The 16,344-nt window shown below is 45.9% G+C and overlaps 1 protein-coding gene across 4 annotated transcripts in view; it reads right to left on the reverse strand.

Annotated features, from left to right (window-relative positions):
* myo5aa (myosin VAa) overlaps positions 1–16,344 on the reverse strand; it is a 53,640-nt gene that overhangs the window by 24,618 nt on the left and 12,678 nt on the right. For all 4 annotated transcript variants that reach the window (XM_086107347.1, XM_086107346.1, XM_086107345.1 and 1 more), the window contains exons 2-14: positions 15,663–15,773; positions 12,823–12,994; positions 12,176–12,320; positions 10,855–11,011; positions 10,108–10,251; positions 9,472–9,553; positions 8,754–8,861; positions 6,498–6,604; positions 2,626–2,891; positions 1,862–1,943; positions 1,625–1,765; positions 1,387–1,512; positions 297–380 (exon numbers count right to left, since the gene is read on the reverse strand). In XM_086107347.1, the coding sequence (XP_085963473.1) occupies positions 297–380; positions 1,387–1,512; positions 1,625–1,765; positions 1,862–1,943; positions 2,626–2,891; positions 6,498–6,604; positions 8,754–8,861; positions 9,472–9,553; positions 10,108–10,251; positions 10,855–11,011; positions 12,176–12,320; positions 12,823–12,994; positions 15,663–15,773 (1,725 nt within the window). The remainder of the gene's footprint in view (positions 1–296; positions 381–1,386; positions 1,513–1,624; positions 1,766–1,861; positions 1,944–2,625; positions 2,892–6,497; positions 6,605–8,753; positions 8,862–9,471; positions 9,554–10,107; positions 10,252–10,854; positions 11,012–12,175; positions 12,321–12,822; positions 12,995–15,662; positions 15,774–16,344) is intronic.

Raw genomic sequence — 16,344 nt, forward strand, 5'->3', positions numbered from 1 at the left:
CTGTCCACCAAGATATTTTTTAATACCATAAAAAAATCGAATAAAATAAAGATTCCCTCAGTTAACGCCTGGCCTCTGCAGTTGAAATACGGTAAGCCCTCAATTTGCAAATTAAATGAGCATCAATGTGTATTCTTGGTTTCATGTTACGCTTTTAATATGTGTAAAAAGTCACCACTTGGTTCGGAGGTGCAGTTCCTGCACTGCCCATATGTAGTTGTCTATATAGGTCAGTAGAGGTCGCTGCCACCCCAAGCCTAATAGATGTCAACCTTATCGTTGTGTGTACAGCTTACCTTGCTGGCCTTGAGCACCTTGATCTGTTCTTCATTCACCGTGTCCTTGTTCTTCTCCAGGAAACCTTCGCATTGATATTCAACCTGAACGAGAGTTTAGTTGGTGTTAAGAAACTTAAATCAAAAATCAAAAGTGATGATTTTGGAGGGAGGTAGGAGGATCCCCCCCCCCCCCCCCCCCGACGCCAACGACATACAGCAGGTCACCGAGGTATGAATATCCAATTTACGAAGGTATGAACAAATGTTGACTGATGTCCATCAGTATCTGTGAAATCTCGGATTTCTAACTGCGTGCCACATCACACTGTACAGAATTATAGTTCACTAGTCTCCTGCAATTCCTGCCGATCCACCCAATCAAGATGAGGTTTTACTCATTGAGATTTATGAATGAATCCTTTTTAAATTATATTTGTTGACATTTATTTTTACATGAAAAAAGTGTGGCTTTCCCCATAGACACCATTAATTAATTCGACAATAATTTTCTATTCAAATACTTTTTAATTCTGATCATTTTTACAGTGGAAGTGTGGTTTTCTTCATAGATATCAATACATTTAATAATAAACTTAAATATACTTTTTTTTGTTTCAATGCTTCAATTTGCATTGACAAGCTGCTTTCATTTAAAGGTTTTAATTTTTTTGTATTAGATGCTTCAGGAAATGTGGCTAAAAACTCAAAAACTGCTCATTTCACATCACACTTATCTGCGACAGTCCATTTTGAGATCAGGGAACCTCATGGGAAAACCTGTGTTAGTCCTTGACCGGTTTATATGTAACCTTATAGCGCGGTGGCTAAAACCGGACACGATAATGCAGCGTTGCACCAAAAGTGAATCTCAACAGCCACTCTAAATGCTCAAAACCTTTTTTGCGTGTGAGAACTGAGATAAGAATAAAGAAAATAATCCTGGGGCTATTCTAAAAATAGCTCACAAGACTGCTGCCGCGGCCAATCTGTTCCTGAACCTTTACTCAAAAGAGACGACTTCTTCAAACCACCAAAAGGTTTTGAGGTGAACGTTGGAGTTGAAAAGGTTGAAATGAGTCAGCGCGATGCAAATAGCCACCAGACCCACCTTATCGGCAAAATGTTGGATGATGAAAGCGCGGTTGGACATGCGCGGCTTCTCAAAAAGGGAGCACGTCTTCAGGTGGGTGTTGTACAACTTCTGAGCCCAGGAATCATCCGAGCCTTTTGGCATCTGGAGGAAAGACAAGGCATCAATCAGGCCAGTGCAGCAACCTAAATGACTTGGTTTAGGACATTTCTTTGTTTGAGATTTTTGTATATATGTACACAGTGCTAAAACATACCCTACACTCTTCATCCAGGAGGTCCAGGACACCCATCTTGGCTTCGATGAGGTTGATGCAGGGCTGATTGTCGTAGAAGTCAATCAGAGTCCAGGGGATCTGCTCCTTCATGTACTCCTCCTGCTCAAGCTTGAACACGTGCTGCACTCACACAATCACGCACGATGGACATTTTAGATGCCAGCTTTCTTCCAAAAAAAAAGTCATACACTTAAATGTCAAAACAATTCTGCGCACCATGTTGAATTGCTGCTGCAGCTTCTCATTGGCATAGTTGATACAGAACTGCTCGAAGCTGTTGATTTCAAACGTCTCAAACCTTGGAAGAAAAACAGAACATATATTCTAACCCTGGAGAACCCACGGGGTCAAATTTGGCCCCTATAAATTCTGCTACTCAAATGCGACCCTTAAATCCCAAAGGGTCAAATTTGGCCCTAATCCTAAATTAAGATTAAAACATTGAATATTTGAATAAACATATATTTTGTTGTTCGGTGAACATAATAGCAATCAATTAATGTATAATTCATCATTTTCCAAAGAAGAAAAGGGTTCTTGGGTTCTCCAGGATTAAAAATCAATCCTTGTTTTCAAATAAAGCAGTCGGGGTTTGCATGTTTTTACCTTTATCCACAATCATAATGGATTTGGAAAAAAAAAACGCTCATTAAAATGGTGATGGTGTCGACAGTAATATGCCACATACACGCAGTGTTGTGGATGAATCAGCTCTATGTGTTCAAATGATTGAATTATCATCAGTCTCTGCGCTTTTACTTTCACGGGCAGCACATTTGCCTGCCAGATGAAGGGAGTCAGCCGAGTTGTCACGGTAACAAAAACGCGCTACAATTTCTAAATGTCATTTACTTTTTGTGCAAAATGAATTTCAAGTCCATGGTGGTAGTGGATAGGGCAAAAAAAACCCAACAACAACAACAACAACAACAACAACAAAAAAACACACGACTTCATAAACAGCCGATGAAATATCGGACCCGTAAATGTCGAGCACGCCGATGAAGGAGTGCTGTTTGATATTGGTGACGAGCGCCTTGTTAACGTGCTCCACGATCCAGTTGAAGAGCTTGGCGTAGATATGCTTGGATAGGGCGTCGCGGGCGTTGGTGGCCTGCAGCCGGGGGAGGGTCTTGATGTAGGTTTCGGAGGCCGTCTTCAACTTCCGATGGCACAGCCACTGAGCCATGTCCTCGTAGGTCACGCCCACCAGCTCGCAGAACTTGGTCAAGTGATGATTGTTGGGCTGCAAGAATGAGTGAGACAAAATCATGAATTATTCCCATGATAACCTCGATCCATCCATCCATCATCTACCGCTTATCCGGGGCCGGGTCGCGGGGGCAACAGCTTTAGCAGGGAAGCCCAGACTTCCCTCTCCCTAGCTACTTCTTCCAGCTCTCCCCGGGGGATCCCGAGACGTTCCCAGGCCAGCTGGGTGACATAGTCTCTCCAGCGTGTCCTGGGTCTTCGTCTGGGTCTCCTCCCGGTGGGACATGCCCGGAACACCTCATCAGGGAGGCGCTCAGGAGGCATCCGAATCAGATGCCCAAGCCACCTCATCTGGCTCCTCTCGATGTGGAGGAGAAGCGGCTCGACTCAGAGCCCCTCCCGGATGACCGAGCTTCTCACCTTATCTCTAAGGGAGAGCCCGGACACATTGCGGAGAAAACTCATTTCGGCCGCTTGTATCCGGGATCTCGTTCTTTCGGTCACGACCCATAGCTCGTGACCATAGATGAGGGTTGGAACGTAGATCGACCGGTAAATTGAGAGCTTCGCCCTTTGGCTCAGCTCCTTCTTCACCACGACAGACCGATACAACGTCCGCATCACAGCAGACGCTGCACCGATCCGCCTGTCGATCTCCCGCTCCCTCCTGCCCCCACTCGTGAACAAGACCCCAAGATACTTGAACTCCTCCACTTGGGGCAAGATCTCCTCCCCGACCCGGAGAGGGCACTCCACCCTTTTCCGACTGAGGACCATGGTTTCAGATTTGGAGGTGCTGATCCTCATCCCAACCGCTTCACACTCGGCTGCGAAACGCTCCAGTGAGAGTTGGAGAGCCCTGTTTGAAGGAGCCAACAGCACCACATCATCTGCAAAAAGCAGGGATGCAATACTGAGGCCCCCAAAACGGACCCCCTCAACGCTTCGGCTGCGCCTAGAAATTCTGTCCATAAAGGTTATGAACAGAATCGGCGACAAAGGGCAGCCTTGGCGGAGTCCTACCCCCACTGGAAACGATTCCGACTTACTGCTGGCAATGCGAACCAAACTCTGGCATCGGTGGTATAGTGACCGAACAGCCCGTACCAGGGGGTTCGGTACCCCATACCCACGAAGCACCACCCACAGAACTCCCCGAGGGACACGGTCAAACGCCTTCTCCAAGTCCACAAAACACATGTAGACTGGTTGGGCGAATTCCCACATACCCTCGAGGACCCTGCTAAGGGTGTAGAGCTGGTCCACTGTTCCACGGCCGGGACGAAAACCACACTGCTCCTCCTCAATCTGAGGCTCGACTTCCTGACGGACCCTCCTCTCCAGCACCCCTGAATAGACCTTACCAGGGAGGCTGAGGAGTGTGATCCCTCTGTAGTTGGAACACACCCTCCGGTCCCCCTTTTTAAAAAGAGGGACTACCACCCCGGTCTGCCAATCCAGAGGCACTCTCCCTGTTGACCACGCGATGTTGCAGAGGCGTGTCAACCAGGACAGCCCCACAACATCCAGAGCCTTGAGGAACTCCGGGCGGATCTCATCCACCCCTGGGGCCTTGCCACCGAGGAGCTTTTTAACCACATCGGTGACTTCAACCACAGAGATAGGAGAGCCCACCTCAGAGTCCCCAGGCTCTGCTTCCTCCAAGGAAGGCGTGTTGGTGGAGTTGAGGAGGTCTTCGAAGTACTCTGCCCACTGGTTCACAACGTCCCGAGTCGAAGTCAGCAGCGCCCCATCCCCACTGTACACAGTGTTATGGTGCACTGCTTCCCCCTCCTGAGACGTCGGATGGTGGACCAGAATTTCCTCGAAGCCGTCCGGAAGTCGGCTTCCATGGCCTCACCGAACTCTTCCCACGCTCTGGTTTTTGCCTCGGCGACCACCGAAGCTGCGTTCCGCTTGGCCAGTCGATACCCGTCAGCTGCCTCTGGGGTCCCACAGGCCATAAAGGCTCGATAGGACTCCTTCTTCAGCTTGACGGCATCCCTTACTGCTGGTGTCCACCAGCGAGTACGGGGGTTGCCGCCACGACAGGCACCAACCACCTTACGGCCACAACTCAGATTGGCCGCCTCAACAATAGAGGCACGGAAAATGGTCCACTCGGGCTCAATGTCCCCCGCCTCCCCCGGAACATGGGAAAAGCTCTGTCGGAGGTGGGAGTTGAAACTCCTTCTGACAGGGGATTCCGCCAGACGCTCCCAACAAACCCTCACAATACGTTTGGGTCTGCCAGGACGGACCGGCATCTTCCCCCACCATCGGAGCCTACTCACCACCAGGTGGTGATCAGTTGACAGCTCCGCCCCTCTCTTCACCCGAGTGTCCAGAACATGCGGCCGCAAATCCGATGATACAACTACAAAGTCGATCATCGAACTGCGGCCTAGGGTGTCCTGGTGCCAAGTGCACATATGGACACCCTTATGTTTGAACAAGGTGTTCGTTATGGACAATCCGTGACGAGCACAGAAGTCCAATAACAAAACGCCACTCGAGTTCTGATCGGGGGGGCCGTTCCTCCCAATCACGCCCCTCCAGGTCTCACTGTCATTGCCCACGTGAGCATTGAAGTCCCCCAGCAGAACAAGGGAGTCCCCAGCAGGAGTACTCTCCAGCACACCCTCCAAGGACTCCAAAAAGGGTGGGTATGCTGAGCTGCTGTTTGGTGCATATGCACAAACAACAGTCAGGACCCGTCCACCCACCCGAAGGCGGAGGGAGGCAACCCTTTCGTCTACCGGTGTGAACCCCAATGTACAGGCACTGAGGCGGGGGGCAATGAGTATGCCCACACCTGTTCTGCGCCTCTCACCGTGAGCAACTCCAGAGTGGAAGAGAGTCCAACCCCTCTCGAGAGAACTGGTACCAGAACCCAGGCTGTGTGTGGAGGCAAGTCCGACTATATTCAGTCGGAACTTCTCTGCCTCACACACCAGCTCGGGCTCCTTCCCCTGCCAGAGAGGTGACATTCCATGTCCCAAGAGCTAGCTTCTGCAGCCGAGGATCGGACCGCCAGGGTCCCCGCCTTTGGCTGCCGCCTAGCTCACATTGCACCCGACCCCTTTGGCCCCTCTCATGGGTGGTGAGCCCATGGGAAGGGGGACCCACGTTGCCTCTTCGGGCTGTGCCCGGCCGGGCCCCATGGGTGTAGGCCCGGCCACCAGGCGCTTGCCAACGAGCCCCACCTCCAGGCCTGGCTCCAGAGGGGGGCCCCGGTGACCCGCGTCCGGGCAAGGGAAACTTAGATCCATTTATTGTAATCATCATCAGGGGTCTTTGAGCCGTGCTTTGTCTGGCCCCTCACCTAGAACCTGTTTGCCATGGGTGACCCTGCCAGGGGCATAAAGCCCCAGACAACTTAGCTCCTAGGATCATCGGGACACACAAACCCCTCCACCACGGTATGGTGACGACTCACGGAGAGGTGACGACTCCGTGATAACCTCCTGTGGCTCAAATAGCTCACGCGATTGAACTATTTTTCCCTTGTTAGATTTCGGGACTATCAAAGCCAAAGCGAAAATAATCATGTGTCTAGTGTCGAAACTAAATCAGTTGGCGAACTAATCTCATGAAAAAGTTAGAAAAACAGTATGAATGAATCAAAAGATATCCTCACAGGAATGAAGCTGCTATCGGAATCTTTGTCTTTGATCTCCACATTTCCCAGATGAAGAATAGCAGCCAGAACTTGAAACAATCCCATCTGATGGGTTTCGTTGATCCCTGTGAGGGGAAAACATTTTGTTATTCTACCGGAAATGCAGCAGTAATTCAGGCTGGGGCGGAATTTACATTGTGCATCATGTAATAAAATAAAAACAATTGCGGTAAAGGAGGTAAATTGTGAAAGAAACACAAATGTGACTTCACATAATGGTGTGTATGAGGATAAGAGGACCCCTTTTCATCTCGTGGTTGAAAAGCCACAATCTAAAAACCATTTAAAAAAATAAAATAAAAACTCTTTAAAAAAATAAAAAATCTACTTCATGGAAAATGTTTTGGAAAGCTTAAAATGTACAGAAAATAACGGAATAAAAAAATACACGTAATCATTTGTTTCATAGTTAAGCCCTCCTACACACTCCAATTGATAACTGAAAGTTCAAATACACTGCGAACATGTTTCAACACAAATGTTATGCTCAACAGAAAATTTCACGCCAGAGCGGGACAGCGATAGATGAACCGTCGTATAGAGGTGGATGAAGGTTGAGTCTTATTATTAGACCTTCGGCCAAAAGTTGGGGCGGGGGGGGGGGGGATGTGTGTGACAGCATTTGCATTCATTAAATGCTACTCCCAGTTGGAGTTACCGTATTTTCACGACCATTCGACGCACCGTATGGTTGGGCGCAGTCTCATTAAAGGGTGCTATTTCTGTATTTTACACATAGACAAAACGCACTGTATTATTGGGCGCAATTTTAAAGTGGTAAAACATACGCCAGCTTAAACATACGGCATGCATGCGCGCACGCTAAAAACACGTTAGCTTGTAGCATACGGTAGCATGCCAAGACATACAGATACAAGCTAAAAACACGTTTTTAAAGAGGCAACGGAAAACTGAGTTCCGTTGTATTTTATTTAGCCATCGTACAACGTACTCACGTTTTTCGATCAATCATCACCCAGAAATCCATCAAAGTCCTCATCCTCTGTATCAGAATTGAACAATTGTGCAAGTACCGGTAATCCATCAAAAACGCCGTGTTCCCTCTCGTTGTCAGTCACTCTCATTGCCATGTGGCTCCACAGAAATGATGCCGGCTTTGCCAAAAACTCGAACAACAGTGCAAGCAGACACGTTCGTCCAAGCAGCCACAATCCATTCGCAAATTGTGGCGTAACTCGCCCGGCGCTGCATCTCACTCTTTGTAAAGTTGTGTTTGCCATCGATCATTCATTGTTCCCATGCCGTTCGCAACTTTACTTTGAACGCCCGGTTGATGCCGATGTCCAGCGGTTGGAGTTCTTTAGTCAAGCCTCCGGGAATAACGGCAAGCTCAGAGTTCATTTGCTTGACTTGGTTTTTCACCGCTGCTGTGAGATGGGCACGCATGCCAAAAGCATAACCGATGGCTTGAAGTTTGAACTGAGCTACGTAGGCGTGTCTCTTTGTAGAATTTATTTTCGGGGGTTCTTAGAAACCAAAAACGAAGTTGTTTTGCAACAATGCACATAGCCACACTCTATACAGGTGTTGGTACCTGCTTGGGGCGTACCTTTAGCGTCCACTTACACGCCCACCCTTCACTCATTGGCGGACTTCTTCCCCGCATGCCTGTCCTCACTCACATCTGCCTTTTCTCTCTCTCTCTCTCTCCATATATGTATATATACACACCCACCCTTCACTGATTGGCCGACTTCTTTGCCCGCATGCCTGTCCACAGTCACTTCCGCCTTTTCTCTATATAAACAGCGTGTCGGCTGTCAGTCAGGTTTTGGAACTCAGCGCATAGACAAGACGCTCCGCATCATAAGGCGTCCTGTCCATTTTGGAGAAAATTTTAGACTTTTAATGGCGCCTTATAGTCGTGAAAATACGGTAAGTCATACAGATATCATGCAAAATTTTAAGCGGCAGTGCGTAGTCCAGCTTCTTCATGACTCTCAAGTTCAATGAAGACTCTAAGTTGTCCATCGGTTTGAATGTGAGTGCGAATGTTTGCCTACATGTACCCTGCGAGCGACTAGCGAGTCCAAAGAGTAACACGCCTCATGTCAAAAGTCAGCTGGAATAGGCTGGAGATCACCCCGCAAAGATGTTGAGAATGGATGGATAGCGTCTACTTCAAAGATATAGTGAACGGACATCCGCACTGAGTCCGTTCGCGATTCCACACAGACTGAAATAATGAGTTACCGAGCAAGGAGAAGGCGTGTCTGGTGGTGCACAGCTCCTTGGTGTCATCCACCCCGTCGATAATGGGGCTGCAGCCCTGCCGGGTGTACAGGAAGTCGTTTGCGTTACCTGAAGCAGAGAGAAGCCGATTTCAGACAGCTGTACTCTTTCATCTTCCTGTTCTAAAGTGCATCAGTTGTGCAAAAAAATAATTCTTTACATACCAACACTTTAAATCAAGGCATGAAGTGTTGCCTGGTAACGGGGGCACGGATATGACTCAGTGACAACTACTCTATTTACCAAGCTAGCAAGTCAGCAGGAGAGGAAATAGGCAGCCGTGTGTGTGTGTGTGTGTGTGTGTGTGTGTGTGTGTGTGTGTATGTGTGCGCGTGCGTGTGTGCGTGCCCCGTGTCTAAGATGAGCAGGTGCAGGTCCACAGTGGGAGTGCACTGCATGAAAGCGTGTTGGACAACAGACTCTTATGTGTTGCGACTGCAGCAGTGACTTCATCGGATAACGTGACATGAAATGCGATAAGCGATTCAAAACGCCTTCCCGTCTACTTTTGGAAATGCGGAGGGGAAAGTGGAGAGTATCCATTAACTCATTCAGTACCAGCCAATTTTAAACCAAGTCTGAAAAGACGTTTAAAAACGTCTTTGGGAGTGAATGAGTTCAAATGTAACTAGACTCAACCACGGCTTCCCAAAGTAGGTGTGCATTTTGCGTTACGTACTCAGGTTGAGGTTTTTGAACTCCGGCAGATGCGATGATGCGCAGAGCTGATAAAAGATATGATAATTCCTCTCCTCGTCCGCCTGGAAGACAATATCAAATTCATGATGAATGTTGGCATCCGTGCATAGAATTCTAGCGGAGAATTACACCAATGTGTTTCTTATGAACTCGTCCTAGGCATGGACATATTCCACCCCTTAGTACATATTTTGGGAGATAATCTCACTCTACAAACTGAACATTTTGCATAATAATCACCCGACATGATTCTACTCCAGCAGAAAAGTGATAACAAACTACCTTATTACCCCACACTGGTATGGAACTTGACTGACAATGTCCGACATGTATTAATTCAATAATACCTTCATTATTGCTCTTGAAGTTTGCATTGCAACATACGCTTTTTTTCTTCTTTTTTTTTTAACTCCACTTTCATTTCAGACCTTTATAATTCTTGAATTGATTCTCAACATATCCCCATGAGGATGGAGAAAAAAAAATAAAGAATACCATCTTGTTGATAAATGTGGCGCCTCCAAACTGACTTGCACAGTTTCCAATAATGTATCACTTTAAACAAGCAGGGAAGAACCCCCCCCACAAAACATAGCCAATCTGTTCCTGCACTCACCTGAAAGACCACTCTGGACTTTTCTAGCAGATATGTCCTCATGTTGGCGCCGATGATTCGATAGCGGTTGTCGAAGCCGATCTCGATGTACTTCCCAAAGCGACTGCTGTTGTCGTTCCGAGTTGTCTTTGCGTTTCCGATAGCCTGGTGGGGATGGGGGGTGTGGGGGGGCGGAGACAAACCTGTTGTCATTTTGTGGCGCAGAGTTCAAACAGAATTTGGGCAGTCTGAATTCACCAGAAATTCCTCATTGGATGCAGTTTTTCTTGATGAACACTGGGACACTTTAAATTCCACATTTGCATTTGAAATGGGGGGAAAAAAATGCATACCTGTCATGTGACAAGACGACATAATATAGAATTTATGATGGCAACAGCTTGATTCAATTCCATATGGTTGTAAATGAAGAAACCCGAGGGAGCTTGGACTGCAATGTGTGTTTGTTGCCGAGGCCAACAATTCAGTCTTTCACTGCATATTTAATCTGCCCGCGTCAGCCAAAGTAATTGAAATGCCTCACACAAACATCCCTTGGCCCTCTTGCATACGCACGCGCACACACACACACGCAGGTTCTGTAATATGGAAAAAGGCTGATGCAGTTGTAGATGTTGCAGTGACATCAGTGTGACGGAAGAAAGCTTTCTATTCATTCCCCCGAGCTCCGCTCTGAATGGTCGGATCAAGGTGGAAGCGGACAGGAGGAGCGGAGCATGAGAGAAGGAGAGGAAATAAGAGAGTCACCTCCATGATGGGGTTGGAAGCCAAGACTTTCTCCTCGACGTTGGCCTCGCTGGCTGAGCCGCTGACCGTGGCAAAGTATCTCATGGCGTACTTGGCTGACACGGTCTTCCCTGCCCCGGACTCGCCGCTCACGATGATGGACTGGTTCCTCTCATCCCTGCAACAAGGGAATAAATGGAACCGCTGCTTGTGGGTGGCACATTTTGCGCAGCGTGCTTTAGAGAGGAAAGTTGAAAAAAATTAAAAAGTGAGTGGATTTAGTGAAGTGAGTGAATTTCCATGATGGCTACTAACAGATGTAGTTTGCATGGTGCCTTTAATGTCGAGTGAGAGGAAGAACGAGTGAGTGAGGGTGCAGTGCTCCATGGCACGTAAACAATGAATGAAGCTCGATCCAGAGCGAAAACAACAACTAATGTCTGTCTCCGCTCATTCCTGTGTTGGGGGGGAAAAAACAGGGAACTATTCCTCAAGTGCAGATATTCATGCCTCCGGCTCTCGAGCTGCAGACGGAGCTCGGGAGCCTCAAGCAGGAAGGGCGGACGCATCCGAAAATGTGCTCGGGTTGCCTGCTGAAGTCCTTTTCTCTTGAAATCATTTCATGCTTCAAAAAGACTTAATAGTTGCTGCTTGGCAAAATTGTACACTCACTTGAGCTCAAATCACACTCAAATCACTCCTATGCGTTTAAAAGAAACAATTGGGGGTAGAGGGTCTGTATTACATCATGTCCCGGTCGTGTGTCACATGGAATAAAGTGTAAGCTGCAGTTCTCTTCGAAGCTCCTTTTTCTTTGTACTTTGATATCAGGGGATGTCATTGTAGAAGAAAGTGGGCCAGACGCTTGACATTTTTCCATCTCGGCTACTCATCGAACACTCCCCTCTCTCTTTGAAGAGACAGGATATTCCTTTGAATGCCCTCTTTCATGAACTTTCGTTTGGGCCGCCCTTTGGGTGCAGGAATCTAGAGTTGACCCAAAATGCCCCTCGAAGGCTCCGCAACACACTCGCTGCACTGTTATTTGAAATGTCAGTGAAGCAATAGGGTTGCACAAGTCAAGTGTTGTTGTTGGAAGTCAAGTATTCATGCAGGAACATCGAAATTTGTAGGTCAAATCATTTTAATTGTATTCTACTTTACTGTATTTTACACTCACTCATTTTCTTTTGTATTTTACTATGTTTGCATTTATTTATTTTTTTTCAAATTGATAAGCACCGTGTAATTTTGTTTTTCGAAATGTGACATGCCCTAAATATGACAGACAAACCCAGAAGAGCAACGAGGGAGCTACAATCAAGTCCGGGATCATACAAACCTCGCCATCTGTTTGTAAGCTTCCTCCGCTACAGCAAAGATGTGTGGGTCCATGTCGCCCATGTTCTGACCGCTGTACGCATTGATGATGTCTGTCCCGTAAATGGGCAGCGTCTCATACGGGTTGATGGCCACCAAAACAATCCCTGAGAAACGCAGGGAACACCCAAAATATGATCGGGGTTGCAAAAAAAGGGGGGGGGGGATGTCCAGAAGGTTTTAAGGAAAGTTTCAAGAAAACTTTTTTCAAGAAACCCTTTTTACACTTTAAAAGTCCTTGTTCTGTAATACCAGAACAAAAGTAGACATGTAAAAAGGGCATACAAGAGAATAGAAATAAAGCATCTCAAGGACACTTGGAAGGCATGCTCATAGATGGCCACAATGCATTCTACCCGCGCATCGTCCAACTGTATTCCCTCATCAGGTGACTGGGGGGGGTGATTATGCACCAAATTACAGACTGGACCAATTGCTGAATACGGAGGAGTACAGATTCCCAGTACCTGGGAATCGATACATGTCAACTGTGTCATAAGGTGAGCCGGGATGAATAAAAAGAAGTTAGAGGAGAAATTCAGAGTTCAATAATAAACTATTGCAACGCTATGACTCATTTTCACAAACAATCCACGACTGCCCTCTTACCGCAATAAGTGTAGATGAGCTTGGAGTCGATGAAGCGGACTTTGAGGTTGTGCAGCACTGCCGGCTCATGGAGGTAGCTGAGCGCCGTGAGGTCATTCTCGCCCACCAGGATGTCGGGGTTTCGCAGGTAGGGCAGGTTCTTGGTTTTGGGGTCCAGCTTGTGCTCAAGATTCTGAGGGTGGGAAAATAAAGAGATGTGGCATTAAGATCATGCACTCAAGAAACACAAATTAGAATGGACACAGTATATAGAATGGCTACAGTACTGTACCTAGCCCCCCCCACCCACACCCACACCCACACCCACACAATCATGGTTCAGCACCCGCGGACTCGCATTTTCACAATTTTTTTTTCAGTTTAAAAAACTATTGAAATATATATTTTTTACATCTATCCCCATTTGCCCCAAATTCCGTGGGGGATAAAAAAACATGCAAAATTTTTATAAGAATATTTTGCGTTTGTGGAAAAAACAAACAAACAAAAAAACCCCCCGCGTGTATTACAATCGCCGCCAAATAAAGGCAGATTTTCACGATTCACAGAACGGCCTGGGCATTATTAAAAAGGATCATACTGTGGAGAATTCATTTTTAATTGCCTGTATACAAAGTTGTGGACGTTGGGCCTGGGGTATTCATTGATATCTTTGCTGCATGCGCCACACACACTAATTGACGAGTTCAAAAATGCTACTTGCTGTTGCCGACACAGTAATTAAAAGTGCATTACTATATTTTTCAATACCAATTACTTGTTAAGGTTTGGTGCCTTTGTACAGTCAATGGGATCAGCTGCAATGCATATATGTGAATGATAAAAGTAAATTGCATTTTGCCTTTTGACATGACATGAAAATGTCTTTCTTTTGCTACTTTATGGGTTCCTTTCTCTGTTTGCCTTTGAGTTTAGACGCTGGGCCATTTGAGGAAAAAAAATTAAAATAAATCGCTACTCTCCTCGTCACATTCCCCAGCTCCGCGCCGGTTCCCATGGTAATGAAAGACTATTATGTAAAACGAGGCGTGGTGACGAGACAGAGCAAAACAAAAAACAAAGATTTTTAGCAATTCAATTTGAATGACAAATTCATGTTAAGTGCAAAAAAAAATGTAGATTACAATTTGATCATCTTTTGTGTATTTTGAGCGAAGAATGAGGCACCTATCAACTTCTATAAAACATGTAAAAAAGGAATGTCTTCTTTAAGAATCTTGCCTTATTTGTAGTTAGAATAAAAATTATTGTTATCATTTTTAATATATATATTTTTTAATTCCCTCGTAAACTGAATTTATTTGTAAAATGTACAAACTTTCAACAAATGGTCACTTTCCTTTGTTGGTTAATTGGTACAGTGGTTACATAGATTAAAGCAGAACTGCATTGTCATGAGATAACAACAACTACCATGGGCGAAATTTATTCAACAAAACAATCAGGTTTCGGTAAGATTCGCTCAACTCCCCTTTGAATGACATCCACTCTCTGAAGAAAAAAGAAAGCAAACGAAAAAACTGTGATGAAAACAGGAGGCTGTAGGCAAGTGTAAGGCGACTTTGATAGATTGACATCCGTCACCGAAGGTCATTGTCCTAAAATATTAGATCATCACTCGATACTTGTACCACTTTTTTTCTTTAGTCTAAAATATACATTTTATACACTGAGCTATAAGAGCATCCATCTCGTATACTCACCCACGCCTTCATTGGGAGAAACATATTCAATCAAGTTTCCCCTCAGATACTGCATCCAGCGGAGTTTTAGTTAAAATCCATTTGGAGAAGTCGCCGGGAGGGACAGCGCGGGGCTACTTGCTACAAGTCAACATGTCTGGCCGGACATGCGGGTAGCTGTCGTTGAAATAATCGATAAGATGTCCCCCCCGCCTACTAAATGGATTCCAAATGCATTTGGCACAGACAAGTGTAACTTATCAGATATATGTCATGGGATGTGCTCCTCATGACTTTGGTTAAAAGCGCCCCCGCTCACCGATGTTGTTGTTTACGCAAACGTTTACAGTGGCACTGCTGTTAATTGCTTTTTAGCTGGCACGTCCCATCTTCAAACATGACATCTGGAAAAATGCAGTTGAGCATATTCTGCCGTCTGATGCTCGTCTAATCAGGCCATGGGAAACGCGTGATGTTTTGCTTCACGGCAACAGATTTTTGGAAAATTCACATCAAGATATTCGTCTCTCCTTCTCGGTAAATACAGTTTGCAGTGACAGTGAATGCCTAATTACAGCGCAGAGATGTCGCAAAGCTAACAGGACAAAGCCTGCTATTTTGCAGCGCTCGCACGAGTGCAGTGGAACCTTGGAAGGCGATTTGTTTGGATTTTGAAACATTTAACAGTAGAAAATGTCAGTAGGACTTCCATTTGGAACCTGTGCCTTCTATGGAGATTTGGCTGAATAAATCCAACTCTTAATAGCGCACGCGTGACGTCACAATTAGGAAAACCATCAGTTCTACACTCGCAAAAAAAAAGTAACAGCAGAGAACTGATATTTAATGACATGATAAAAACCTTTAAAATTGAAATCAAAATACATCTCACCAGAGATGCAACAATGTATTTTTATCGCAACACATGTGTTTTGCATGTCAAACAAATAAAGGCTTGAATCGCAAGAGTGCTGGTGGTGGTTTTGAGGAATGAAATTTGCAGCTGTACATTTAGATTGCTCCAAGTGCATCTTGGTAAACCTAATTTGTTTTGCAAGCTAAAACCAATACCGCTAATGAGACTCTGATGTGTCTTAGCGGTGCGAAGATGAACAGATGCGCTGAAGTGAGGTAGCAGTAAGACGATCCGCGACTAACCGTTCCATCCTCCAACATGAGCTGCAGAGAGGCGTCGCCATTTTTGTAGTCCTTGGTCAGCTCGGCCGACTTCCACACTTCTTCGATGTCGGGGATCCACACCCGAGCACACTGTGAAAGACAAGAAAGAAAAAAAAAAAAAGAGACATCAAGCCAGATGATGGGCTTACACACGCGGAGACCTCAGTTTGCACACTGCAATGCCACCCGCCACCTCGTTTTACAAATAGAAGGACAGAGCCGACCCATGAAAAAATGGCTAATTTCAGCAAAACAAAAAATGGGATTAGTACAGTTTTCTATAAGTCTTGATAGTTAAGGGATATGGATGAAAACATGTTGAGCACGGTAGTAGGACACGACTAACCTGTTTCAAATTGTGAAACAAAAATGCACACTGGGTCTTTATTCTTGAAATACAGTAGCATGCTGAATTTATAGCTGATCAAGTGAATCAAAACCAAAGCTCAAATCTCACGACGTAGGCTTGCAGGGGACACCGTGGGTTTAATGACTTCATAATATCATCCACTTCCCAACCAGGATCATCAGACCACAAAAAGAAAAATGACCAAAACAACTGATTGCACCCTTGCATTGGCGATACCATCTGCAATGAGCATGCCACTTAATGGCATGTAACTAGATTGAATGGGAATGCTTGTTATCACATGGCCAGAGG

The sequence above is a fragment of the Hippocampus guttulatus genome, chromosome 3, assembly GCF_054856545.1.
Source record: "Hippocampus guttulatus isolate MCC_2025c chromosome 3, RoL_Hgut_1.0, whole genome shotgun sequence".
Classification (NCBI taxonomy): Eukaryota; Metazoa; Chordata; class Actinopteri; order Syngnathiformes; family Syngnathidae; genus Hippocampus; species Hippocampus guttulatus.